The following is a 27640-nucleotide window of genomic DNA, read 5'->3' on the forward strand; positions in this document are numbered from 1 at the left end:
GAAAGGGCGGGAAGGCTTTCCGCTCTAGAGTCTACACTAGGAAGTTCTGTCTTATATAGTTAAATGGAGAAACCCAAACCACCAACACACAGACGATCAACGGGAAGAAACACCGACCTTCAGATTTCGGAAAAGTTAAAGCTTGCCCCGTTTCCCGGACACTCCAACAGCTTTTGTCACTAATTTGGTAGTGAACCGTAACTCGACGAGTGGAAGATGCGACATCCAACGGTGCTAAATTCGAGAAAAAAGCCTGAAAAAAAATAAAATGACTTGCATCAAATTTGCACCATTGGATGAAGCTTCTTCCACATGTCAAGTTCCTAGGGCTGCACTGCAATGCACCGCTAGATGCCCGCACTGTGGAGGATTTTAATCCTAACCTAACCTTGTAGTGGTGTGGCAGCCAATGAGAGTGGGGATATTAACATGAATGAAATTTTTTATTTCACATGGGATGATGCGGTAATTTTGTGTGCTCCTATGTATAAGAACAGGAAATGGATCACATGTACGTGCAGACTCACAGCCAATCACATGTTTATTTTGTTTCCATAAATACCCCTCCTCCCCTTGTAAATAACGAAAATATGGTAGGTGGTTGCCTCTCATATGTACGTGTTAGAACCGAACTCATTACTAACGAGAGAGTGTTTTCAGCCTAACAACGTGGTTCTATAACAATGTGGGGGCAAATCATAGTGTATGCGAAAGCATCAGTAAAGGTGGAATTTTCACATTCATGGGCAGGACAGTCATTTCACCTCCCTTTACTAAGCAAGGTTCTTTTCCCCTTAACTAAAACTCCCTTCTCCAGAACGAAGAAATAGTGATATGTGAAATGGTGAAACCTAACATTTACCACGTGGTAAAGAGCTTAAATTTTGTGTACAATTCTTGGGTCTCATTGATTTCATAACTATTCGGGGATTTTGATTTTTATCAAAGAGCAAAGGGTGGGCATCCAGCCCACTCTAGGGCCTAGGCACGTTGGTGGCCTGGAACAATGGGCAGGTGGCATGGGGAGGGGTAGGGTGGTCCTTTCCAAGATAGGTGGGAGAGAGACATGCACGACGTATTCACACTTGTTTTAGTGTTTGTTATCCAAAAAAAAAAAAATTTGTTTGTGCAGAGGGTAGTTTAGTAAAATACATTTCAAAGATTATTACTGTTTAAAAATGAATAACGGTTGATATTTTGATACTTTGTCGGCGTGCCTTAAAATATTGGCAAGTCTCAGAAGGTGGCGTTAATAATTTCTCTAAATCTTAATATAGTAAAACATTGTTAAAAACCAAAAGTACAGTAAAATATTCATTTGTTTTGATGTTTATAAAAATATTTTCATTTAAAGTGATTTTAAACAACATTCTCGCACACCAAATTAATTTTGATCGGAACATAACTCCTTCAATATAAAATAGTTTTAAACACTCTTGTTAATGTGTACTGCCAATGATGATTTTGTCAATTCTTATCTATTGCGCAACGTGGAGGGGTTATTTTTGTGATGGGAAGAGGGTATTTGTACACAGCTTCTGGTCGAACTTCATTCTTGTGGTGATGAGCATTGGGGAATGGTAGTGATGTAAACAATTATCTCCAACTAACGAACAGGTAACACGTGACATTATACACAAAGGTGGAATCATTTTACCCACGTGCTCTACGAGGATTCTCCCCAAACATAAACAAATCAATAGGATAGATATCCACGACTGACATCTTGTCATCTTATCACATTCCTATTATGTTGCGCATATCTTTAGAATACCGCAAAGAAGGGAAAGGCCCCTCTAATCAAGGATTTCATCCATATCAAGACTCTCATTTTTGAATTACTTGACCATCAAGGATCTATATAATTCATTCTATATATATCGCAGCAGGGGCAAGAGGTAAGGTGTCATGCGCAGTGGGCCAGAAGGTGAAACATGTGGGGGATTGAGGAAGCTGAGCTGGATAGGGACTCCCCAACGGCTACTATTTCTAGAAGGAGTGTAAGGCAGAAATGACAACCATTAGCATTAAGGGATTACGTGTAGGGCTATGATTAACTGTAAGGGAATATGAGCATAGCGGCATGTACTGTGAATTGCTATAAAATAGGGAAGGCTGAGTACCTAAGGGATATATAAGAATATTCTATTTCTCAACTTCTCTCTCTCTCCTTCTCTTGCCTACTTGTAGTTGCTTTCATTTCAGCCCTTCGCAAATATATGGGTTCCCCATCGGTTCAACCGAACTCCTTCCCAGTGTTGCCTACTGCTACAGCTACGTTATCCCCACTAGCAGCAGTTCTAAACTATCGACACCTCCAACGCCAAGGCACTTGGGTGGCACAAGCCTTAATTCAATGGGCTGGCCTCCCGCTCGAGGAGACATCATGGGAAGACCTCACGACTTTGCGCCATCTGTTTCCAGACTTGAACCTTGAGGACAAGGTTTCTCCCCAAGGAGAAGGTAATGTCATGCGCAGCGGGCCAGAAGGTGAAACACGTGGGGCGATTGAGGAAGTTGAGCTGGATAGGGAATCCCCAACGGCTACTATTTCTAGAAGGAGTATAAGGCAGAAACGACAACCATTAACATTAAGGGATTACGTGTAGGGCTATGATTAACTGTAAGGGAATATGAGCATAATAACATGTACTGTGAATTGATATAAAATAGGGAAGGCTGAGCACCTAAGGGATATATAAGAATATTCTATTTCTCAACCTCTCTCTCTCTCTCTTTCAATCTCTCCCACTGTCTACTGCTTCCTTCTTCTCTCTCTCTCTCCTTCCCTCCATCTCTCGCCTACTTTTAATAATAAGCTTTAATACTAACTTAATCATTGGAGAGTTCCCCGAGACCAACTTGTTCTCTGGTTTTCGGTATCAGGTTTGCTCTTATAGAAGAAGATTGTTTCTACTATAAACAAGTAGCATCAAGAAATGAGAATCTTACCAAGGAGATGGGGAATAATTATGAGCTTCAATGTTTGACAATGTATGGAGTGTTGGCAATGTATTAGGGGTGTCAATGGGCCGGTTTTGATTCGGGCTTTTCGATTTCGGTGTGACTTTTATAGAAATCGAAACCAAACCATTAAGAAATATTTGGTTTCGGTGCAGTTTCGATTTTGGTGCGATTTGGTTTCGTGTCGATTTCGATTTATGATAATGGGTTGATATCGGTTTGGTACCGGTTTTATATAACTAGTAAGATCCGATTAGTGCTAATTTTTCTTCTCTTTCTCATTTAAGTACATAAAATATTTCAAATACAGTGCATCTTTGTATCCTATGTCCTATGGCCTATGGATACAATTGGATGGGTAATCACTAACAAAGGATATGAGATAAAGTGAGAAACTATCACAACACATTTAGGGGGCAATGGGGCATTAGGCATTTACTGATTTACTCATTTATCGGATTAGGTCGGTTTGATTTGGGTTTGGGCCTAACGGTTCGGGCTACCAGTGCACCGTCGGGTTAGCCCAAACCAAACCAAACCGTTTGCCTTTCTGGTTCCACAAACCGAACCGAACCATTAAGAGTTCGGTCCGATGTGGTCCGGGCTGGTTCGGGCCGATTTCATCGGTTCGAGTTGGGTATTGACACCCCTACAATGTATAGACCCATTTATTTCATTGGCATCTAATTTGTCTTTTTTTTTCTTCCAAATACTCGGCAAATCTTCTATTTATGTTATTTCATTTATTTTTAATTCAAGTTCCCCCCCCCCCCTCCCCCTTATTTCATTTTTTTAATTAAAGTTTCTTTTCTTTTCTTTTTGTTTCTATGCAAACAAACACAGCGCAAAGCCAACACAGCGTAAAGCACTAAAGCCTACAGAAAGGCCAAAAAAATAAACTACACTAAACGGACACGTGTCAAATAACGATTCGTTGTGAGATCTCGCTTCTCGATGAGACTTGAGAGCAGAACATTAGATTAGATTAGGCGGGGGTTTTGGGTAACGGCTAAAAAGAGGCAAACCCAGAGATTATAAGCGCTTTTGTCTGTCGAGTTTCGACGGACGACGCTCCGCTGGAAGATTAAACTGAAAATTCTGAATTCCTTCTTTTTAAGTTCTCTGTAATATCCTAGTCCTCTGTTACACTTCGCTGCCAATCCAGTATTGCAGTAGGAAGCTTTGTTTCCAAGATTCTAATGTGTTAGTTAAGGTCTCACAGACATCGCCATGAAATCAAGGTTCGCTGCTTGATTTTAGAGCAGTTGCGTTTGTTGCAAACACCAGAGATGAACGTTACGATCACCTTCCGCGATAGTTTCTCCTCCATTTGGCCGTGTAGTCCTTGCTGTAATCTTCGTCTTCATCCAGCTATCTCCTCTTCAGTTGCCGTGAGGCGGAGATGTTTTCCAAGGCACCATTTGCAGAAAAATCCTGTTTCAAGGTCTTCGATTCTTTCTTAGTTATCATTATCAGCTTTCCGGCGTCTGATGTATTTGAATTTGGAATATGAAAGAGCTGATATTTTATTCTGTATATTTTATTCTGTATTCGGTTGGTGCTTCATAGGAAGCCAGGGATTGTTTGCCGAGTGACTGAGACAGAGACTGAGCCAGAAAGTAATAATGATAAGGTGCCTATTTACTCACTTCCCTAATTCCAGTTTATGTCGTTATCATTAGTAGGACAACTTCAAACTGTTATTTGGCTGGCACTAACTGCGTCGATTACTCAACTTTGGATTGTTAACGTTTCGCAAACTTTATCACCGTCTATTCGATTTTTCGATTGGATTGGTGTTGTTCGCCGTTAACAGTTTTTCGCTGACTCAGAGTAGCTTAAATATGAACTTGATGTTGGCTTCAGATTGCTTTAGAATCTATGGTTTTATTTGGTTCGCCATTTTTTGGCTACATACCAGGAGATTTCCCCCCCCTTTTGAGATTGTTCTGGTTCAATATTGTTGTCTCTGGACTTTGAACCGTCTCTTTCTTTTTTCAGGAAACAGAAATACCGAAAGATGGAGAAATGCCACTTTCCAGTGATCCACTTACGCAGAATGATTCTCAGCCTATTCTTGATGATCAAGTAACTGTGGAAGTATTTCGATCTATTCCATCGTGTTGATTGAATTGATCTTTTCTTTTGATCTGTGTGGTCACCAACTTTTGTTAGGACGAGGACCAATTAACCAGGATAGAAATGCTTGGTTCAACTGATGCAGTTGAAGATAGCACAGGAGAAACTAAGGGTGAAGGTGACATCCAGGTAACTTACTTTCTAGTTTGAAAATAGCTCTGCTGCATATTACTACAGTCATGATATCCAGGTAATTTTCTTTCTAATTATTTTGGAAGTTAAGTAGCTAATTAATAGTGTAGGTGCTATACTAAGTCATGATATCCAGGTAACTTCCCTTCCAACAAATTAAAATACACTAGTTATTTATTCAGTTGGTATACTAAGTCATAATATCCAGGTAGTTTTCTTTCTAGTAAGTTTGAAACTAAAACCAAAACATGTCACTTAAGCTACATGTTGAGTTCTCAGAATCAGATAATGATTTATTGGAAAATCATGCTGATTAGTCTGAGAAGGGCAATCTCATTATCTGACCCATCGATCAGATCAAATGCTTGAGAGATTTCTTATTAGTGGTTACTTAACAAAAGTGTTTTAAGGATCTCCTTCTAAGTGCAATGTTCTTCCTGACAGCAACTAATGGCTGTTATGGAGTTGTTCAACAGAAACAGTCTTTAGCTGTTGTCATATAGAAATAAGGAGGAAGAGCTCTCATATATGTGGAAAAGAGCTTTCATTTAGTCATGTGTAACACACCAATAGCCTTGATTATGAACGAAAGCAACAGTGATCCAGGGGACCCAGGAATTGTGTCGCAGAGGGGGCACTAAAACTAATAACATTTAAATACGGATAGATGCAAATAGTGGAGGGGTAGCAGCCTATATATCTAACTGAATTACCTATATGTACACAGGAATTTTTCACCAATAGCCTTGATTATGAACGAAAGCAACAGTGATCCAGGGGACCCAGGAATTGTGTCGCAGAGGGGGCACTAAAACTAATAACATTTAAATACGGATAGATGCAAATAGTGGAGGGGTAGCAGCCTATATATCTAACTGAATTACCTATATGTACACAGGAATTTTTCACCCCTTGACCCTTAGGTCGGTTGCCCCCTGAATAGATCAATTGAATCCTTCCCAAGGTAATGCTGAACTGGATTTATAAAAAAAAGGTGATAGTTTACTAGATGGGGAGGATGCCTGTCTAGACACTGGTTCATTTGAGTATTCTTATACTTCGAGGTTTTATTTGATGGACAGGCAATTAATTTAATTTTTTTCAGTGTTTAATGTTTCATGCAGGAGGAGACTGTTTATCTAGAAGTTGCAAGTGGATCTCCTCTTCCAGGTGTGAAGGTAATTACTACTGGATCTATTTTTTTCTTTTGAGTTTGGAAATCTAGTTTCAGAAGATGACTTGTCTTTCATGTATTGTTTTCCCATTTTCACCCTTTACATGAATATTCATGTAGGTTCCATCTGGTTAGAAGTGAAATAAAAGAAGGAAAGGGATATGAAATTATTAAAAAAAAAAAAAGAAAACTTGTGTAATCATTACTGGCAATGATGGCTGTGACAGTATTGAACAGGGTAAAATCAGTACCAATGCATGAGAAGAAGGAAGAAGTAGAAGGAAAACAAGAGAAAAAGGAGGAGAAGGAGAGAGAATCGTAAGAGAGGAAGAAACCCAGCCCACGACTTTGCTTGAGTGTGATGTCATGGGTGGGGTAAGTATTTATTAATAATTGTTAATTTGTTATGACTCTATAGAGTGATAACAAAATACTACTACAAGTAATTTAATATTAAACCAACTACACTACACCAAGAATATTGAATACCACTATAAATGGTGAAGTGTCGCCCTATATACTAATGTTACCACACAACTAAAGTCTTAACACACCCCTCAAGCTGGAGTATAGACATCAACCATGTCCATCTTGGAACAACCTACAAGAAAATTGGACAAAATAAAGCTTTAGTAAACATATCACCGGGCTAATTCACAGAAGATACAAATGGAGTAGAAATCAGCTTCCTCATTACTGCATCCCTCAAAAAGTGACAGCCGACCTCAATATGCTTGGTCCTCTTGTGAAAAACTGGATTGCTAGCAATGTAGATGGTTGCTTGATTATCACAAAAATAGTTATAGCTTGTTGAAAATTAGGGGTAGTTTTGTCATGGCTATTTTGGGTCTTTGGGGTTCCATGTAATTTTCTATCTTTTAAGTCTTTATTTGTTAAGATGTAATAGGTGAGGGCTTAGGGGTAAGTTTCTAATAAACCCCTAGCCAGCTTACCTTGATTAGTTTGGCTTTATTATTAATAGAACCCAAGGCCTGCGATAGAAGTTATCTTCTTCTATCGCAGGCTGCTGTTTTCTTCTCTCGGCAGTGTGCTTCTCTTCCTCTATTCTCTTCTTCTTCTTCTTCTATCTTCTGCTGGTTAGTTAGTTCTGATTTCTAACATAGCTTATAGGTTTAGTTACTGGAAACCCAAGCTCTTGAAGAAGTGATTTCAAGCACATTAACTCAGCTGCAACTTGAGCCATAACTCTATACTCAGCCTTAGTACTGGACCTCGTTATAGTAGTGATGAAGACATCAGTCAAGGATTTAGGATATATCAGGGGAGACGCAGGCATATATGGCCACACATCACTTCATTATGGATTTATTAACTTTTGTGGATGCGTATTTCTGTTTATTTATGTGTAGTTTGTTTTATTTTGTTGTATTTTATTTTATTTGGTGTCAAAACTGTTATGTACTAATGTTTAATGCTAAGTGGGGTAGTTATTAGGAAGTTATTACCGGAGAAGTAGTTATTAGGGTGTTATTTCTCTTTTCTTTTCTTTTCTTTTTTTTGGGGGGGGGGGGGGTTTAAAAGATTGTATTCTAGGGATTGAAGACAATGAAAGATGTTGGAAGTAACTTGTGAGATTTTCTCTCATTCTCTGTAGCATGATTGATTCCCTGCAAACCTTTGAGTGAATCTAAGTTGGTGTAAAGCCAAGGACCCTTTCTTTTCCTAATTCTTCTCTCATACGCTACCACCCTCTCCCTCTCCCTCTCCCGTATTCCTTTCTGCCAATCCCAGATTTCCCACTGTTGGCTTAAATTATAGCCTCAAACACTATGGAGATTCATCAATTATAAGGAGGCACTGAGGACACATTCTTTGGAGTTTGGTAGTGACTTAGCACTTGATCACAACACTCCAATTCGCTGGTCAGAAAACCGTATCCTTTATTAAATTTTCATGAATCCTAGAAGGGATTTTCTGCACTTGTATTTGAAAATTTTCAACATTTATGGCTGCTGTTAGATCTGATTTTCTGCAGGTATGTTGTGAGTTTTGTTTTAGTAAACCTTCTTAAACCCAAACTCACTTAATCGTTAGAGAAGAGAAGAGAATGAGCTTAGTCGACTCTCAAACTAGCTTTGATACCTAGTTAGAGACTAGGTATGGATTGATTCTAGCAAGGAACAAGGAGTAACAACTAAAGAGAGAAGAAGGAGAAGAGAAGAAGGAAGAAGAAGAGAGAAAGAAGAAGAAAGGTGGAGAGAAAGTCGTGGTGATGGAGAATAGACTCCTCTCACCTATCTATTCCATTAAACTTATTCTTAGAATTACATATGCCTCCCTAGGGAGGTAAAAGGTAAAAAGTAACAACAGATAAAAATTACAACCCCACATGACTTATAATAAACCAGTGGCTCAAGTACCCCTATTACTCTAACAACATCTTCACTAGGGTTTAAGAAGAAAGGTGCAGCATTAGTTGCTGCCAACCAATAAAAAAAAAAACTGAATAAACTCTCAAAATAGTGAATATGATTGCACAAGTATTGATCGACCTTGCTCTGATACCATGTGACATTATTAGTGTCATGCCCCTATTCCAGACAAGGAATATAATATAATATAAGGGGTGACTAGGACGACGCGTGTCATCCCATTAAGCTACCAGGATCACTGACACAGTGTCCCAACGCACAGTCATAACCAATATTAAAGCAATATAATATCAAAATGCAGAAAGGGAATATTACATTCCAAAAGATCAGTAATTTTTTTGTTTTTTTTTTTACGGAAGCATATAAAATCAAATAGTTACAAGATGTTCAAAGGTTAAATGATAAAATACTGTAGTCAACACATTTCCCCTGACCATCTAATAACTAACTGTTGAGAAGTACTGTTCACGTGAACAGTGATTTGGTTGATATGTGTATCTTCTATTTTCCTAGTCCTAGTTGGAGTCCTAGTTTCTAATTATGTCAAGTCCTAATTCTACTGTGAGTTGTTAGTCTTAGTTTCAGTTTGAGTTGTTAGTTCTAGTTCTTTTCCTATTGTAACTTGGAATCCTATCATGATTAGGAATTCCTAATCTGATTAGGAGTTCCCCTTTCTATTTGTAATTTCCCCTCTATGATAAATAGAGGGGCTTTCCTATTAATGAAAACAACAAGTTATTATTCTCTCATTCTCTCTTTTTTCTCTCCTCTCAAGTTACTGGTTACAGGTCCTAGGTTTTCTACATGGTATCAGAGATAGGCAATCAGTGATTGATTCTCTCCTTGGTTTGCAGTTTTGAGAGTCATTTAAGTTTCTGGGTTGAAGAAGGAAACCCTAGTTCATAAAAGAAGAAGAACTAGGGTTTCGTTTCGATTTTGTATGGGTTTCATATACTGATTTCGATGCAGATTTAGTATGAAAATCATACCTGTATCGATCAATTTCTACTGGTGTACACTGATCTTCATTTCTGGTTTCTTCTCTGTTCCAGGCGGTAACAGCAGGCCTTCTCTTGGCCTTCATTATCTCTCCACCCCCTTCTCCTCCCTGAAATTAGGGTTGAAGGAACCCTTGTCCTGGGCGACCAAACCCTTCCAGCCTCTTGGCAAAAATCCCTTCCTGCTAGGCGAATCGATGTCTGCAACTCAGATTGGTTCAAGTTACCACCAAAATAATCTCAGAGAGTTTTTTGCTTAATGAGTCGAGCCTGTATCACTGAGATAATACCTGGACTTCACAGGGAGATGTATTGCGACTTGGTTCCCAGAATATTGGTTTGTTTGGGCTTGTTGTGTGGAGGTTCCGTCTGGTTGCACATCATCGCCTGTTCTTCTTCTCGGTTGTGAGGAGGAGAGTTTGGAGTTGTGGTTGGGTTTTGTAAGTTGCTGAATGGGCTCTCGTTCTCTGCTGTTGGCTTTTGTGGTCTGGTTTGTTGAGTCCAGAGATTGAAGACAATACTTCAGCCTCTGATTCACGTTGGAGGTTAGAGATGGTGCTGCTAGTTCTTGGTAGAAGTGCTACTGGTTCTTGGTTCCTCGATTTTCTGTTCTTGATGAGGTATTCTTGTTGAGATCATACACCATGGTGAGTTGCCGTTGTCGCTGCCGCTGCCCAGCTTTCCCTGGATTCTTTGTCATAAGGTTGAAGACAACCTTCGTAAGTTGGTTTCTTAAAACCTTATATTTTGAGTTCCAATAATACCCTTCTCTTTATCTCTTATTATCTTTAATCCATTTTTTACATTCCATTCCTAGTTTACCTTTTCTACTAGGGAATTAAATTCTTTTCCAAATCTGTCCCCTTGCTTCATTATTTTCCAATAACCCCTTGAAAATTCTGGTCATTTACCAAATAAACACTCTCTATAGCCATTATTTTACCAATTGCATCCCATTGTTTTTGTTTACCAAAACCTCTTGCAAAATTCTGGTTATTTACGGAACTGCCATTACCTTTTTAATACATTCTCATATTTGACTACCCAATTGACCCTTGAAAATTCTGGTTTATTACCAGTTTGCCCTTTGGCTTGGATTGTATTTAAAAGTGGATTTCCACCAAATTACAACCATGCCATCCTTTTTTCCAACACCATTCCCTTTCAATAATTCTAATTCCCTTCATATCCCATACATTTGGCATAAACCCATAACACCTTTGGAAGTTAATGGTATTCTCTAATTTGTCATTTCTTCCTTTTTCCATTACCCTTAGCACCTCTTGGAAAATTCTGGAATATTATGTTTTTGCCCTATCTCTTACATCATCTCGTTATGTCCACGTGTACTACACGTGAGGGGGATTATGTACGAGACACCCGAGACATTGTAGAAGCGAACTTGCAAGAACACTTGGTGCAAAGCATAGACGATCAGAGTTTTCACCATTGCCAATGGGTATCTACTTTGTTATTGGGTTGAGTCTGCCGTAAGGGGGAGATTGAAGTATTGAAATATTGAAGATATTTGGTTGTTGCCTATTTGAGGACTTTTGATTCGGTTGATATAGTTTTTTTCCGCTGCCTAATTCAGTTTGTTTTCGCTACTTGCTGCTCCAGTTATTTCACTTCAAGATTCTAAGTCACTATGACAATTTGAGATTCATCATTGGATAGCTATTGAAGATCGTTGAAAGCTGCCTGTTTTGGAAGACATTCTAGTCCCGGTTTGCTGATCATGTCTGTCCAAGTTTTAAAGATCTATTTTTTCAATTTCTTGAAGGTTTATTTGGGAGCTGCATTTATATGTCAAGCTGGATTCTACTACAACTTAGTTTTTTTCATTTTGTTCAAGTTGGGCATTAGTACCTTGTATGCGCCAACTTGAGGGGGAGTGTTAGCATTATTAGGAGTTCTTTTTTCTTTAGTTCAAGCTGGATCTTCTTTCTTTACTTATTTGTATAATCCATCTTGAGGGGGAGTGTTGAGAAGTACTGTTCACGTGAACAGTTTCACGTGAACAGTGATTTGGTTGATATGTGTATCTTCTATTTTCCTAGTCCTAGTTGGAGTCCTAGTTTCTAATTATGTCAAGTCCTAATTCTATTGTGAGTTGTTAGTCTTAGTTTCAATTTGAGTTATTAGTTCTAGTTTTTTTCCTATTGTAACTTGGAATCCTATCATGATTAGGAATTCCTAATCTGATTAGGAGTTCCCCTTTCTATTTGTAATTTTCCCTCTATTATAAATAGAAGGGCTTTCCTATCAACGAAAACAACAAGTTATTATTCTCTCATTCTTTCTTTTTTCTCTTCTCTCAAGTTACTGGTTACAGGTCCTAGGTTTTCTACACTAACAAAAGAGTATAATAGTAAAAGTTTATACATGGGCTTAAGCCCCAAAATAAACAAAAAGGGACCAAGTCCCAAATATCCTCACGGCCCGTAGGCGCAATCGTCACAAGGACACCCATCGCCATGTTCCTCTAACACAGCTTCCGGCTCCTCCGTACCAATATCATCGTATCCCGAGGGCTGGACTTCGAGTCCCACGAGATAACCACCATCTGCATCATAATCTAAAAAGTGTGCGCACGAGGGGGTTAGCTCCACTGAGCCAGTGAGGGGATGGGGATGCACAAACACACAATTCACATAGTCCATGATGCATGCATATGTTAATAAATTTTTCACCTAACACACAAACTAAGTCAGAGGTATATGCTACTGTGACAACTCGGGAGACACTGTGGGTCACTTCAATTATCGCCACAATGAAACCTCAATTGTCACTAGGGAGCCTGCGTCGGTCAAAGCCTCCAAGACCATCCAGTGGCAGACCCCGATAACCATTACTACCATGACTGGCTCTCTCTCACACCACAGAATCCGGGCTCTGGTTATCCAACACCTAAACCCCTGTTGGTAAAGGTCGTAGCATAAGGGTACTAAAGTCCTAGCCGCAGATATACTACATACAAGTCCTATCGTCCCGAGAGGTATTCCGGGTGCATCAACGTCCCATTCCATTTAGCACCCGGGTACCAGCACGGCACGGCACATACAGTTCAATATGACTTCAATCAAAGGTATTATATATATATTCCGGGGTTCCAGCACCGGCACTCACCGACACCGTAACCCAATAAAAGAATGGAAAACAATCACAACATCATCATATCAATCAAGTATTAAAAGTATGCAAGATGCACAATCATGCTCAATAAAGTATACTAATAGCATGGTACATGTACAATTAATAATAGCAAGCCCAAACAACAGCCAAACTCACTCACAATATATGTTATGCCCCGTTGTTACAAGTTTGTTGCCGCGATCGAGTAACACGTCACAAGATGGGAGTTTTATACCTAGGTAAAGAGCGAGAATAAGTTTAACAAGTAATGGAGAAGATCCCCAAAAGGTAACCCTTAAATCACCTAAGTATAAGATTTTAGAGGCAGAGTGGTTTTAAGGGTGGTCTTATGCCCAATTCCTGAAACCACAGGTAAAACCTCTCTAACTAGGGGCTCAGAAGAGTCTCGGCCAAGTGCGGTTTTATGGGTGGTTTTTCTCAGAACATGAAACCGCACGTAAAACCTCTCTAACCAAGGGCTTACACGGGAAGGTGGTTTCTCGTAGGTCTTAAAACCACAGGTAAAACCTCATACCTCCAGGTCCGAGATTCAAGGGGTTCTTCACCAAGGGTTTCGTTTCCAAGGAGTGTGAAGGCAAAGGAACACCAAGGGAGCTTCCCCCTAGGTCCATTAGGGTTCTAATACCTCATTAGGTCCATACAACCCAAAGGATTTAAGAGGAGAGTCCAAGAAGAACCTAATCTAAGGCATAATAGGGTAGTAACCCTAAGTCTTTCAAATATAATGAGATTGTGAGTCTTAGGGTTAACAATGGAGTGTAACAACTCCACAATAGCATAGGCTAAAGGTTCCAATCGATCCTTGGGTTCTAAGTGGAACCCTAGGTCAAGGCTTTTCCCATTTCCCAAACTCCCAAAACCCAAAATAGAAGAAGGGAAGAGAGTTTAATGGCTTACCTACCCCAAGATAGAGGAGCTCCACGTTGAGGGCTCCAAGAGGTGGGGTCTCAAGCTTCCAGCCAAGCTTCTCCACTCTCCTTCCTTCTTGCTCTCTTCCACGTTTAGGGTAGATGGGAGAAGTTATGGCCAATGAATGCCCATGGGTTCTATTTATGGTAAGTGGGACTTAGGGTCCATTTGGTTGGGCAACAAATAGATCAAAACCCATTTTGGGTCAAATAGATTAAATGGGTCAACCCATTGGTCCTAATAGGAAAAGGAGTCTATTAAAGGATGGGGTCCACATGACAATGGAACACAAGTCCCTCATACGATTCCCGAGGTAAGTGGGACCCACAATAAAATATTCCTTAATCAACTAAAATAGCCTAGGCGGTTCAAAACTTGACCCACACTTCGAGGACATCGAAGGGAAGGGTAAATAAATAAGACAAGGGGCTACAACTTATTTTACAACTGCCATGGTGTGTCCCCCAAGACCCCGAATAGTTTCCCCACAGCAATGCCAAGTTCATCATTGAATGAAGTGTCCAAGTGAGGCGACCCTCCGGGATACTCTCTTCGAAATTCTTCGCTTCCCGGGCTGGTACTAGGAGGATAGTCGACAAAGTTGACATCGACGAATTTCCCCACAGTCGGTTGAGGAATCTTTCCTCCACAGCAAACCCGTATTGTGGTCAATGATTTTGTAGCTGTGTTTGACCACCAGTGAGAACAGCTCACTAGCATACATGGCAGCGGTAACTACATGTCACGGGGAAGAAATAATAATTAATTATAATCCCGGGTGTGGGTATAACAATTAGACAAGGTAAAATCAATATCAATGTATGAGACGATGGAAAATGTTGGAGCTTTGGCCGTTGATGTTGTCATTAATGTCAACACGGTCAGATAGTCAACATACTCACATAGTGGTTATGGTGTTACTGTGGAACGTCATTGGTAGTTGACATATGTAGAAGAGTTAAGCAGAGCAAAGAGTTGATTGTATGGGCTGGCATGGTGAGTGGCAGTATGTAGACATGGCTGAGGAAGGCAGAGAGGCTGACAGGCATATTGATGATGTGGCATGTGAACTGAGAAAAGATGGCTTGAATGGTTGAGTTTTGGCATCCATAAGCCATGCACAGTTGTGGTTCATGTTTGTGTACTTGGAATGACTTCATGGATTTTTTTGAGCTGCCTTCTGGTGGAAATTAATGGGCGAAAGCCTGACGGAGCAATGCCGCATGGAGGAAGAAGGCCCACAGGTTGTAAACTTCTTTTCCTGGAGAAGAAGCAATGACGGTATCTGGGGAATAAGCATCGGCTAACTCTGTGCCAGCAGCTGCGGTAGAGCTAGAGGCAATGCATCTCAGGTACACCAATTAGTAGGGATGAGAGGATTAATGTCGGATCCCCAAGGACAAATGATTGATTTACCTATTCAAAGCAATTTACACGAAGGACTCTCTTTAACAGAATATATAATCATGAGAAATGAAGTTTTGCAAGTTAGATTTCCAAGAAAATTTGAATTAGATCAATCCGGTATCGGAGTGGGAAGTTATGGCATGATCTTTAAGCATGGCGCGTAAGCTAAAGATAGCAGTGTTTGCATATCTGTCAGGTTCAAGCCCAGTTTTGGGATCCGCATGCTGCACCTGAGTTGAAGATCATCATGAGAAATGTAGCCTTTCGAGTCAGCTTTATGTCAGCGAAAGATTCGGGTCAATTGGAGTGTGCATGAGGAAGATATGGAGGTTTGAGTGGACAGACATCGGTTGATGTTGAAAGATACATACTCTGGGGTTCTGACAAGAACTGGCTTAAAAATGGTTCCATCCGGCTCCAAATGGAGTCTGGCCGGCACTGAAATCTAGGCAGCGATACGGGTTTGGTTCATATCACTCCGAATTGATTTTTGAACATCTTCGAGGCGAAATTAGAGGAAACCTATTTGTATGAAAGTTGTAGATTTCAAGTTTGCTTTTCGTTGCTGCCGGAATCAAGTCATTCTGACATCGGACGAGTGCAATATGGTTGTTTTGCTGACAGTGCGCAGAATATGGTCGAATCGCAGGCGGTTCAACCTGGTCCATTTTCGGTTGCGGGTTAGGGCTCTTTATAATTGTTCTTTTAGTGTTGTCAACACTAGAACTCTCAAGAGAAAAGAGAAAAATCCCTAGAGAAGATGAGGGAAGAAAAAGGGAGAGAAAAGAGTCTCCAAGAAGAACCCTGGAAGATTACCGTCAAGTCGGTCAACGATTTGTTCCATCAGAATGATTCTTCAAGAGTATCAAGCAACATCAAGGGTTTGAATTTGAGAGAAGAGATTGAGAAGAAGAAGAGGAGAACAAACCTAGGGGTTGTGTGAAGAGAAGGATACGGAAGGAAGAGGAGATTGTCATTGATTGGAGTCGTCTGATCTACAATGGTTACCCAACATCATAGGTGACCAGTATGTGAAATTCCCATTCTTTTTGCATTTGACAGTAGGCTAGGTGTATTTGCATTGTATTGGGAGGGATTTACATATGTACTGAGCTTGTCAATGGGGAAAATCATATAATCCGATTTGCTATATTTTCGGGGAGTCCAGTGGGCACTGAACAGAGAGGGGTTGTAGCTCCTTGCTGGTTTTGGCTGCCTAAAGCCAGGGTCGGTTGCACCTTCATAGTTGTGGCTGTGTAAACAGGGGTTGTGGCTCCATGATCATAGTGACAATCAAAATTGTGATTGAGTATTGAGCAATATTTGAAGCCCAACGAGGCATTGCTTCGTGGACGTAAGCACATTGCCGGACCTCGTTACGTCTGGTGTTATGTGGTTGTGTGAATGCATGGATATATTGGAGTGCCTTGTTTGCAGGATGGGTGTGCACACTGGGTAGACTTTGCCACAGGGTTGTGTGTGTGCCTGCGGTTGAGAGGCAAGGTGTGTTACACGATTGTGTGTGTGTGAATAAGTATATGTTCCTGTGTGATTGAGTAACTGTGATGCTGACGGGTGAGTTGAGGTTGAACTTTTTAGGGTCACTGATTCACACCCCCGTCTCAGTGATTCGTTGGGACCAACAGAAAACAAGAGAGGAAGGAGAAAGAGAGAAAATTGTAGGAGGAAGAAACCCAGCCCACGACTTTGCTTGAGTGTGGATGTCATGGGTAAAGTAAGTATTTATCATAACAGGATACTAATACAACAAGTAACTTAATATTACCAACTACACTACACCAAGAATACTAAGCACCACTATATATGATGAAGTGTCACTGTCACCATAAATGCTAAAGAAATGTCACCACACATACAACTAAAGTCTTAACAGTGGCCAAAATGGAAACTTCTGTAATCGTTACTAGCATTGATTGCCTAACTAACTCAATGACTTTCCAATTCTGGTGATAGAGTTTTACTTTTATTTTCATTTGAAAAGTTTATCCACCATCTTTGGCAAGATTTCTAGTTAGGTACACCATCATGGTTACAAAAGTTTCCATTTTCTTTTGAAATTAATTTCACTTCCCCTCATGGCCCTTTACTTTGCAACCAAACAAACCATAATGTTTGTTATTTTCCAACTCGTTTATTTGTAATGGCGTCCCTCTTATATATTGATTACTTATATTTTTTCCTCATTGCTGGCGCAGCAACTGAGTGAAGCAGTCAGGGTCCCAAAGGAAACAATTGACATTCTTAAGGACCAAGTATTTGGTTTTGATACCTTTTTCGTCACAAGCCAGGAGCCATACGAGGTGAGTTCATGAGGTCCTGTTTATTAGAGGCTGGCAAAATTTTCAAATGGAATTTCTAGAGGCTCTAGAATTCTCTGATCAACTAAAAATTATTAGGCACCTATTATTAGAAGTTACTACCTTATCTAATCTTTTCAATAACATTACTAGAGTCTCAATTTATGTTAAAGTCATTATTTTGGGTCATGGAATGACACTGGTTAATGGGAAAAAAGAAATCCATGTGCTAGTTTTATGGATTTTGCTGTTTTTCTGAATGATTACAGCTTAAAATTATAGGTGACAAATATTTTTGTAATTTTGCTATGTTCTGATTTAACCTGTCGTTGAAGATTTCCCATAAATGTTATGTTTGAAAGCATCCCTGGTGTTCCTTTCTTGTTCCAGGGTGGAATTTTGTTCAAAGGAAACTTGCGAGGGAAGGCTGATAAAAGTTATGAAAAGATAACAAAAAGGATGCAGGTGCATACCTGACTTTTGACATTCAAATACTTGGAGGAGATCAGTTATTTAGGCTTAGTTAAATTTCGGTACATTTTATACAGGATTTATGCAGCCAATCCAAGTAATTGTGATAAGGCGTAGTTAAGTTGAGTTTTGTCTATTTACAGGATAGATTTGGGGATCAATATAAGCTTTTCCTTCTCATCAATCCGGAGGATGATAAGCCGGTGGCTGTAGTTGTTCCAAGGACGACCTTGCAACCAGAGACAACTGGTAATGGTCCCAACTCTCTATTTGCATGTGTCTGTGTGTGTGTGTTGCCGATTGAACACCTTCTGAATCTTCCTGTTTCGAATACTAGTTTTTGGTGGGTATGTGATATCTAATCTTTCTATGTTGTGGCAAAGAATAAAATGTGATCGTATGATATGGGGGACAGAGTAGTTAGATGTGTTTTTTATTTTAAATAGTAATTCATTTGGCACTCCTTGTGCAGCGGTTCCAGAATGGTTTGCAGCTGGTGCTTTTGGACTGGTAACCATTTTCACCTTACTTCTCCGGAATGTACCTGCACTGCAATCAAACTTACTGTATGTTTTTTCCTCTTGATTTTTCTTCTTCATTTAATATAGTATATCTTATGTCTAGTTTAAAGTGTTAACCTTTTTTTCCCCCTTGAGATGGATTGTTTAATTTCACCAGCTCATCTTGTGCAAAATCTACTTGACTTCTGATTACTTTCTGGGCAACTCCTCTCTGATTATTTTCTGGATAACATCTGTTGAGATGGGCTACTTTACCCGATAGGGGTAATTTAGTCTTATTGTTTTAGTTTTTTCTTCTTTTCTGTTTTTTCCCTCCTGTCCGATCTCTATTTGGGATTCCTAGTTGTAGTGGGAATTCCTAATAGGAATAGGATTGGGAGGGATTCATATTTTGATTGTACTTTGAGATTATTATAAATAAGGGGCTGGATGATCAATTTAGATCATTAAAGCATTAATATTCACTGCTGCTTACATGGTATCAGAGCCACCTCTAATCTGAAGAGCAGCCCTCTCGATTTTCTGGTTTTTCTTCTCCAACTCTCTCGGCTACTGGTTCTCTCCTTCTCCAACAGTCTTGGCTACTAGTTCTCTCCTTCTCCACCACTCTCGGACTCTCTATCTCATTCAGGGCAGCAACTTTGAGGTGAATCCAACGAAGATATAGCTGCTGCCCTCAATGACACCTCACTGAAGATTGAAGACAACTGGTGTGACCTAATTCTGCCGGCAGATTCCCTCCATCTTTAGAGATCAAGCTACTTCTTCAACTACAGTTTGACTTCTGGTTCTTTGGAGATTGGTTCCTGCCATTATTGGTCTACACCATTCCCTGATAGAAGACTGCAGCTTTGGATCAAACCTAATTCAGATTCCAAACCTGCGATTTTTCTGCAAATTTGTTTTTCCCTAAATTTTGATAAATTTAGAGTTTCTTATTAGCTCATCCGAAGGAGCTAATTTTTGGAGGACTTCTTCCCCACTACTAGAGGAGCACTCGATCTGTTTTTCATCCTATTCTGAAGGCTGAAATTGCTGCAACTTCAAAACCCATACTTCAGACTTGATTCAGTTTTTGAAGATCTGTTTTTTTTTCAAATTTGTGGATCAATTTCTGCCTGGCTGAATTATGGGTGATTCAGAGATGACTACTGCTACTTCTGGAGGGGATGGTCAGACTAAGAATGACTTCCTTCCCTATGCTGCTGCCATTAAGCTTGATGATACGAATTATTTAATTTAGGCCAGATCACTATCCTTGACTGTGACTGGTAGGGGACTCACTAGCCATCTTACTGGCACCACCAAACAGCCTACTGAAGAAGGTGCTGCCCGTACTAAATGGGCTGCCAACGATGCTATGGTGATGTCATTTGTTTTAAATTCTATGACCACTGATCTTTCCAGTCAATATCTCCTCCTTGGCACTGCTACTCAGATATGGACTGCTGCCAAGGGAACTTATGGTCGATCAGGAAGTGGTGCTCAGGTTTATGAAATCAGGAAGACACTCCGAAATACTAAACAGAAGGAGATGTCTGTCACTAAATACTATGCTGCCCTCAAGTGTTTATGGCAGCAATTGGATCATTATGCTAGGTTTTAACCTACTACTACTACTGACATTATTGCCTATCATTCTTATGTTGATCAGTTTCGGGTCTATGATTTCTTGGCTGGCCTCAATGATGATTATAACCCTATCCGGGTGCAAGTCCTTGGGCGGGTTCCTTTCCCCACTTTAGAGGAGATTTTTTCTTATGTTCACAGTGAAGAGACACGAAGGGCTGCCATGATGATTACTCCCGAAGTTGAGAGATCAGCCTTACAGATTGCTGGCTCCACCCCTGTTACTTCTTCTGACAGTGTTGCTGCTACTACTATTACCAAAGAGCCTGTGAAGTGTGAGCATTGTCACAAATCATATCACACTAAGGCTCAGTGGTTGAAATTACGTGGGAAGCCTGCTGATTTTGAGGTCAAACGTGGTCGTGCTAAGTCTAAAAACAAAGCCAATCACACTGAAAGTGTAGCTCCAACTCCCACTGCTAACATCGGTTTCTCCCAGGAAGAACTCCAGGCTCTACGTCGTATGTTGAACACATCCGCTGCCTCTACTACGTCTGCTGCCAATTTAGGGTCCTTCTTTGCCCGTACAGGTATTTCCTTTCCTGGTCATTGTGCATCAGTAGTTTTCACTCCTGCTTGATGGAGATCCTACACCTACCCAGGCTTTACCTTCTGCATCTTTCTCTTCTGAATTACACAAATGGCACTCTAGGCTAGGCCATCCCCCTTTAGGTACTTTATCAACTTTATTTCCAGCATTTGTTAAAGACTGTAATAAGGAAGACTTTTTTTGTGAGCCTTGTGTCTTGGCTAAACAGACACGTTCAAATTACCCTATTTCTAATAAAAGATCCTCTTCCTTATTTCATGTTGTTAATACTGATGTATGGGGTCCTAGTAGGAAAGCTTCCCTTTCTGGACATCGGTGTTATGTCACTTTTATTGACTGCTATTCTAGGTTCACTTGGGTTTACCTTATGCACACAAAAAATGAAGTTTTTTCCTGTTTTCAGCACTTTCATCAGTTGGTTAAGACCCAATTTAATGCCACTCTTCAAATTTTGAGGAGTGACAATGGGACAGAGTATATGGAAGGTCAGTTCCAAAAATACCTTGCTACCCATGGCATCTTCCATCAGACCAGTTGTGTCGACACTCTAGCTCAAAATGGTGTGGCTGAGAGAAAAAACCGCCACCTCTTGGAGGTGGCTAGAGCTCTTCTATTTGCTCGCCATGTCCCTTCCCTTTATTGGGGGGATGCTGTCCTTACTGTAGCTTATTTAATTAATAGGCTGCCTAGTCGGGTTCTTACTTCTAAAGCTCTTATTGAGCTATTACTTGGCTCTTCTTCCTTTATAGTACCACCTAAGGTTTTTGGCTGCGTTTGTTATGCCAGGGATACAAGGTCCCCTGGTAAACTTGAAACCCGTAGTCTCCGCTGCATTTTCTTGGGTTACTCTGCTACACAAAAATGGTACAAATGTTATTACCCTTCATCCCGCCGGACTTTTGTCAGCATGGATGTTGTCTTTCATGAAAGTGTTCCATATTATGTGTCCCCACCTCTTCAGGGGGAGAGTGTTAGTGAAGATGTGCTGACTATTGACTCTCCACCTCCACTATAGTCTGCTTACCACGAGTTTGAACCAGTTCGGCCTGCCCCTAGTACTCCCCCTGAGTCAAGGGGAGAGGTTCCTATACAGGGGGAGACTATCCCTATTCAGGGGGAGCAATCTACCCTGGTCCAAAGTCCTATCTAGAGGACTATTAGTGAATTTCAGCGGAGGATTGATGACAATACTGTGAAGACCTATGCAAGGAAACATAAGCAAGTTCAATCAACTGTTGCTCCAGTACCCATCCAATTGCCAAACCCGGATCCAAAACCTGCCTCTCCATCTGGTAATCTTCCTTCTCCTGAATTACCTATTACTCTTCGCAAAGGTGTCAGGACTTGCACTCAGCATCCTATATCTCATGTTGTTTCTTATAACTCCCTTTCCCCATCCTTTTGTGCGTTTGTTTCCTCTCTTTCTTCTGTTCGTATTCCTAACAATTGGCAGGAAGCTCTATCAGATGGAAAGTGGAAAGCAGCTATGATGGAAGAAATGGAAGCCTTGAAGAAAAATAATACATGGGAGCTTGTGGTTCTTCCACCTGGGAAGAAAACCGTTGGATGTAAATGGGTGTTTGTGGTAAAACAGAAGGTGGATGGCACTGTGGATAGGTATGAGGCACGACTCGTGGCTAAGGGGTTCACTCAGACATACGGCATTGATTACTAGGAAACTTTTGCACCTGTTGCAAAGTTAAATACTGTTCGTGTGTTATTAGCTTGTGCAATCAACCTTGGATGGGATTTGCAGCAACTAGATGCAAAAAATGTCTTCCTAAATGGAGCATTGGATGAGGAGGTGTATATGGACATTCCACCAGGGTTCTCTTGCGATAGAAATCAAGGAAAAGTGTGTAGGCTGAGGCGTGCACTATATGGGTTGAAGCAGTCACCGCGAGCATGGTTTGGCCGGTTCCACAAGGCCATAATTGCTGTGCGCTATAAGCAGAGTAATGCTGATCACACACTCTTTATAAAGAGGGCTGGTGAAAAACTCACTGTTCTTATAGTCTACGTTGATGACATAGTGGTTACTGGCAATGATGGTGATGAGATCAGACGGTTGAAGACCTTCCTTGGACAAGAATTTGAGATTAAAGATCTAGGGAAACTACGGTACTTTCTTGGGATTGAAGTGACCAGATCTGCTAAAGGCATTTTTCTCTCCCAAAGGAAGTATGTCCTAGACTTATTGGCTGAAACCGGGTTGTTAGGCTGCCATCCTTCAGATACTCCTATGGATCCTACTGTTCGACTCAAGGAAAAAGAGGGTGAGCCTGTTGATAAAGGCCGGTACCAAAGACTTGTAGGGAAGCTGATTTATCTCTCACACACTCGTCCTTACATTGTTGTCGCCGTGAGTACTGTGAGCCAGTTTTTGCATGATCCCTACTCTTCTCATATGGAGGTTGTACTTCGTATCTTGCATTATTTGAAGTCAGCTCCTGGAAAAGGAATTCTTTTGTTTGCACATGGTCACCTACGGATAAAAGCATACACTGATGCTGATTGGGGTGGTTCTGCGGATCGCAAGTCTATTTCTGGGTATTGCTCCTTTGTAGGTGGAAATCTTGTTACATGGCGTAGCAAGAAGCAAAATGTAGTTGCTCGTTCTAGTGCGGAAGCTGAGTTTCGGGCTATGGCATAAGGTATTTGTGAGTTACTCTGGCTTAAAGATTTGCTATAAGATCTTGGTGTTCCTATTCGTCTTCCTATGATGTTGTACTACGACAATAAGGCTGCGATCAGCGTAGCACACAACCCAGTACAGCATGATCGTACCAAGCATGTTGAAGTGGATAGGCATTTCATCAAAGAAAAGTTAGAAGATGGGCTGATTTGTATTCCCTTTGTGACATCTGCTGATCAACTTGCTGATATCTTCACCAAGGGATTGTCTGGGAAATTGTTTCATCCTAATCTAGTCAAGTTGGGCATGATTGGCATCTTTGCTCCAACTTGAAGGGGTGTGGTGAGATGGGCTACTTTACCCGATAGGGGTAATTTAGTCTTATTGTTTTAGTTATTTTCTGTTTTAGTTTTTTCTTCTTTTCTGTTTTTTCCCTCCTATCCAATCTCTATTTGGGATTCCTAGTTGTAGTGGAAATTCCTAATAAGAATAGGATTGGGAGGGATTCATACTTTGATTGTACTTTGAGATTATTATAAATAAGGGGCTGGGTGATCAGTTTAGATCATTCAAACATTAATATTCACTGCTGCCTACAACATCCTATGAATCTAGAAGAAAATAAGTTACTATAAATTGTATCTGGGATGAGCAAACGTATTTGCTTATTTTTATTAAGCATGTGAACAAAATTGAGATAACACGCTTTTGATGAACTGGTTGTAGCTATTCATGTTATCTTGTGTTCAAGTCTCAATTCATATATTATATCCAAATTCAAATTCTTTGATCTATTAGCCCTGTGATTTTCTATACATTACGGTGCAAACATACTCATTTGGTTTCTCATGCTTTCAAAATATTTTCTGTGTTTGTAACACTTATCGCTGATATTTCTGTCCCAGGTCTACTTTTGACAATCTTGAATTATTGAAGGATGGCCTCCCTGGAGCCATTACTACTGCATTTGTTTTGTTTGCACATGAACTTGGCCACATTTTAATTGCTAGACACACTGGAATTAAGCTTGGAGTGCCATACTTTGTTCCTAGTTGGCAGGTGAGATTTTGTTTTCCAGCTCTATTTAATGACTGGAGAGAGTTTCTGTAAGTATTGATCAAAATGGCTGTCTAATTGGATTATTGAGTACAAAAATGATTGCACAACTTTGGACCATCCTATCACCATTAGCTGTGCCAGCATTTTAACCTTACTTGTTTCTACTAGCTACTGCCACAATGGGTGCACCAGGACCACCCTTGGTCAATTCTGTAGAGTCTAGATGTCTAAGCTCTTGTTGACAAAGCATTAAATATATATAATATATATTACCATTTTATCATTGCAAAATCTCCCAAATTGCTTCCCCATGATTCCCATGAAGTATGCTGGGTTTGGACTGCTTTCATCTTCTCTTTCACTCATAATGTGAACAAGGTCACAGTTTGAGAAGGTTTCATACTTTTTGGAAAGAAAATATGCATGGGATGATTGATGTGCTATTTGGTGGCAGATAGGTTCTTATGGTGCCATTACAAGGATTGTTAATATTGTGCCCAAACGAGAGGATCTTCTAAAGCTTGCAGCTGCTGGACCTTTGGCTGGATTCTCTATTGGTCTTGTGCTTCTGTTCTTAGGGTTTATCTTACCACCAAGTGATGGTATTGGCATTGTTGTAGATGCATCAGTCTTCCATGAGTCTCTTCTTGCTGGTGGCATAGGTAAGTACATTGATCTACATTCATTTGGTATTTTTTGTTATGTCGTTTTACATAGGTTAATGATTGGGTATAAAATGATGAGGACATTCTGAAGTTATGCAGCTACTATTGCATGAGATTTGCTTGAGAAATCTTTCCTAATACTTGGGGTGTGCAAGTGTGAAATTCTTGTGCTTTTCATGCACTTCTCTTGCATTGTCTTGTTCAGCTATCGACTTGAACTTTGTTAGCCAAATGAATCTGGATGAGCTAATCCACTTGGTGGTAGAGCCTTCGTTGCTTGTTCATAGTACAGCTCACAAAATGTTTCAAAGTTGTAGACATTTTGGTATATACCGACTGTATAAAGACCCATCAGTATTTACCTTAGCCAAGCAAGGAATGAAGGATCTGGATTGGGGAGCAGTCCAATCTGGATCAGTCTGGATCAGCTGATTCTTCACTGAAAGTTAACTAACATAGTAAACTCAGATTGGGCTAAGGTGACAATTGTCTCGATTGGCCAGTCTTTAGGACCTGGCACAAGCAGAGGGCCATGGACAAGCTATGAATGCTAGACCAGCTTATTTGAACTCTATCAGAATGGTTCTGGGTAAGTTTCATCAAGATGTAAGATGAAGGGGGTATCTAATATATTTAGGGTCTATGCGAGAAGAAAATAATCAGAGAATTTTAGGTCAAGACTTGGGAGAAAATATGAAGGGAGATCTAAATGATGTAGTCTCACCCAAAATTCAGTTAACCTCAAGGTACTCAGATAATCTGGGATTAAAATAAATTGCATCAAAACAGGTTATTGATGGAAATATTTCAATGATTACTATATAACTGATTTCCATTGCAACTGAATAACATGGAATTGGGATTTTCTGAAATTTTCCTGGAAAATTGTGATATGACTAGTGGGAGGATTAAATTTCTGTTGCTCCATATATGAATAGCCAAATTTACCTTTGAAAATTCAATACGTACATGATTTGGTCAAAAGACTCAAAATAGAGTTAAAACGAAAGTTAAAAAGAGCTGTAAATTTGCTAGGTCATAGGTGGCCCTTTCTTTGTTTGCTCCCTGTTGCTTTTGACATAGGAAGGATGGAATTTCATGCTTCCATGGAAATGCCGGTGCATCTCATTTAAAATTATTTTTTTCCTACAATGAAATCAGTATGTAAAGATAAGATGAAGGAGGTCTCTTTGACTATTTTTCTTCCACCTAATTTTCTTAAAATATTATTAACTTGTATTATACTCCTTGGGTCTCACAAAGATTGTATAACATGTCTTCCATTACAGCAAAGCTTCTCCTGGGAGATACACTCAAAGACGGGACTCCCTTATCCGTCAATCCGCTAGTAATATGGGCATGGGCTGGACTCCTTATTAATGCAATCAACAGCATACCTGCAGGGGAGCTTGATGGGGGGCGCATTTCTTTTGCTCTATGGGGAAGAAAGGTAATCAATTTATTGGTATTCATTGTTTAGAAGAGAAAGAAAGAATGGGGAATTTCTTATCTAAAATACACATGCGAATCTGAGAGCTAAGAAGAGTCTTGTGAATTTTCGGATAAATGCTATGAATCCCCAAGAATGTCCAGATTTGATGGTACAATCATTTGATCATTCCAATTCTTAGCATTGGATATTTCTTGAGGAAATTCAGAGAACTAACTGGTAAATTCTATTTACTGTTAATCAGTGGGGCCTTAAATTTAAATGGTAGCTTTGTGTCAGCCATTGTTAAACTAATCACTGGGGTGAGATTCTTCTGTGCAGTTGGAAAGTTGCTCTCGGCATAAAGCTTGTAGGCTTGATCCCTTGATAGATATCCTTGCAATAAAAATAATAAATGAAAATTGAGAAATTATTAATGGTCTATATTTGGCAGGCCTCATCTCGTATCACAGCTGCTTCCATTGCTTTGCTGGGACTAGCCTCGCTGTTCAGTGATGTGGCCTTCTATTGGGTTGTTTTGATATTCTTCTTGCAGAGAGGGCCAATTGCTCCACTCTCTGAAGAGATCACTGATCCAGATGACAAGTATGTTGCTCTTGGCATTTCAATTTTGCTCTTGGGGTTGCTTGTATGTTTACCGTACCCCTTCCCTTTCACAAGTGAAACCATTATGAATCTGTAGGAAGACATGCATAAATCTTTAGGAAGGTCGCCATCCCCCCCCCCCCTTCTTATTGGGAGATGATTTCATGTAATAAAATTCATTTTATAAATGTGTATGTATATATTCTACACTTATGGAAGCATTATTGGTTCAGATCTACCGAGTTTGTTAATATGTTTCTTTTCCATAACAATGCTTGCTAAATCCATTGAATAACTACACAAAGCATTTCTTAAAAGGCCCCCTCAAAAGAAAGTGCTAAATGGTAAGCACTATTTGCTTCTCAAAAGGTGTGGGTGTGTGGAGTTGATGCTGTTGTGTCCCGCAAGCTAGTGTAGATTAAGGTCTTAACTTTCTGATATAGGGAGAGACCCTAGACAGTTGAAAAGGTCATTCATTTTTTAGC

General features: G+C 40.1%; 1 protein-coding gene across 2 annotated transcripts; it reads left to right on the forward strand.

The window, feature by feature from the left end:
- Positions 1–4103: 4103 nt before the first annotated feature.
- LOC122648706 (probable zinc metalloprotease EGY2, chloroplastic) lies at positions 4104–27280 on the forward strand. 2 transcript variants are annotated; one of them, XM_043841929.1, is made up of 13 exons: positions 4104–4409; positions 4532–4597; positions 4966–5052; positions 5140–5232; positions 6363–6413; positions 17489–17593; positions 17981–18055; positions 18205–18310; positions 18534–18627; positions 24302–24455; positions 24910–25117; positions 26410–26570; positions 27004–27280. In XM_043841929.1, exons 1-13 carry the CDS (start codon positions 4254–4256, stop codon positions 27250–27252), a joined length of 1605 nt encoding a protein of 534 aa, XP_043697864.1. In that variant the 5' UTR covers positions 4104–4253; the 3' UTR covers positions 27253–27280. The 2 variants fall into 2 exon arrangements, with proteins under 2 accessions (XP_043697864.1, XP_043697863.1); XM_043841928.1 differs by having other exon boundaries at positions 4104–4408; positions 4534–4597; positions 6360–6413; positions 17483–17593.
- Positions 27281–27640: the final 360 nt, after the last annotated feature.

This window comes from Telopea speciosissima, chromosome 1 (genome assembly GCF_018873765.1).
Source record: "Telopea speciosissima isolate NSW1024214 ecotype Mountain lineage chromosome 1, Tspe_v1, whole genome shotgun sequence".
In the NCBI taxonomy this organism is placed as follows: Eukaryota; Viridiplantae; Streptophyta; class Magnoliopsida; order Proteales; family Proteaceae; genus Telopea; species Telopea speciosissima.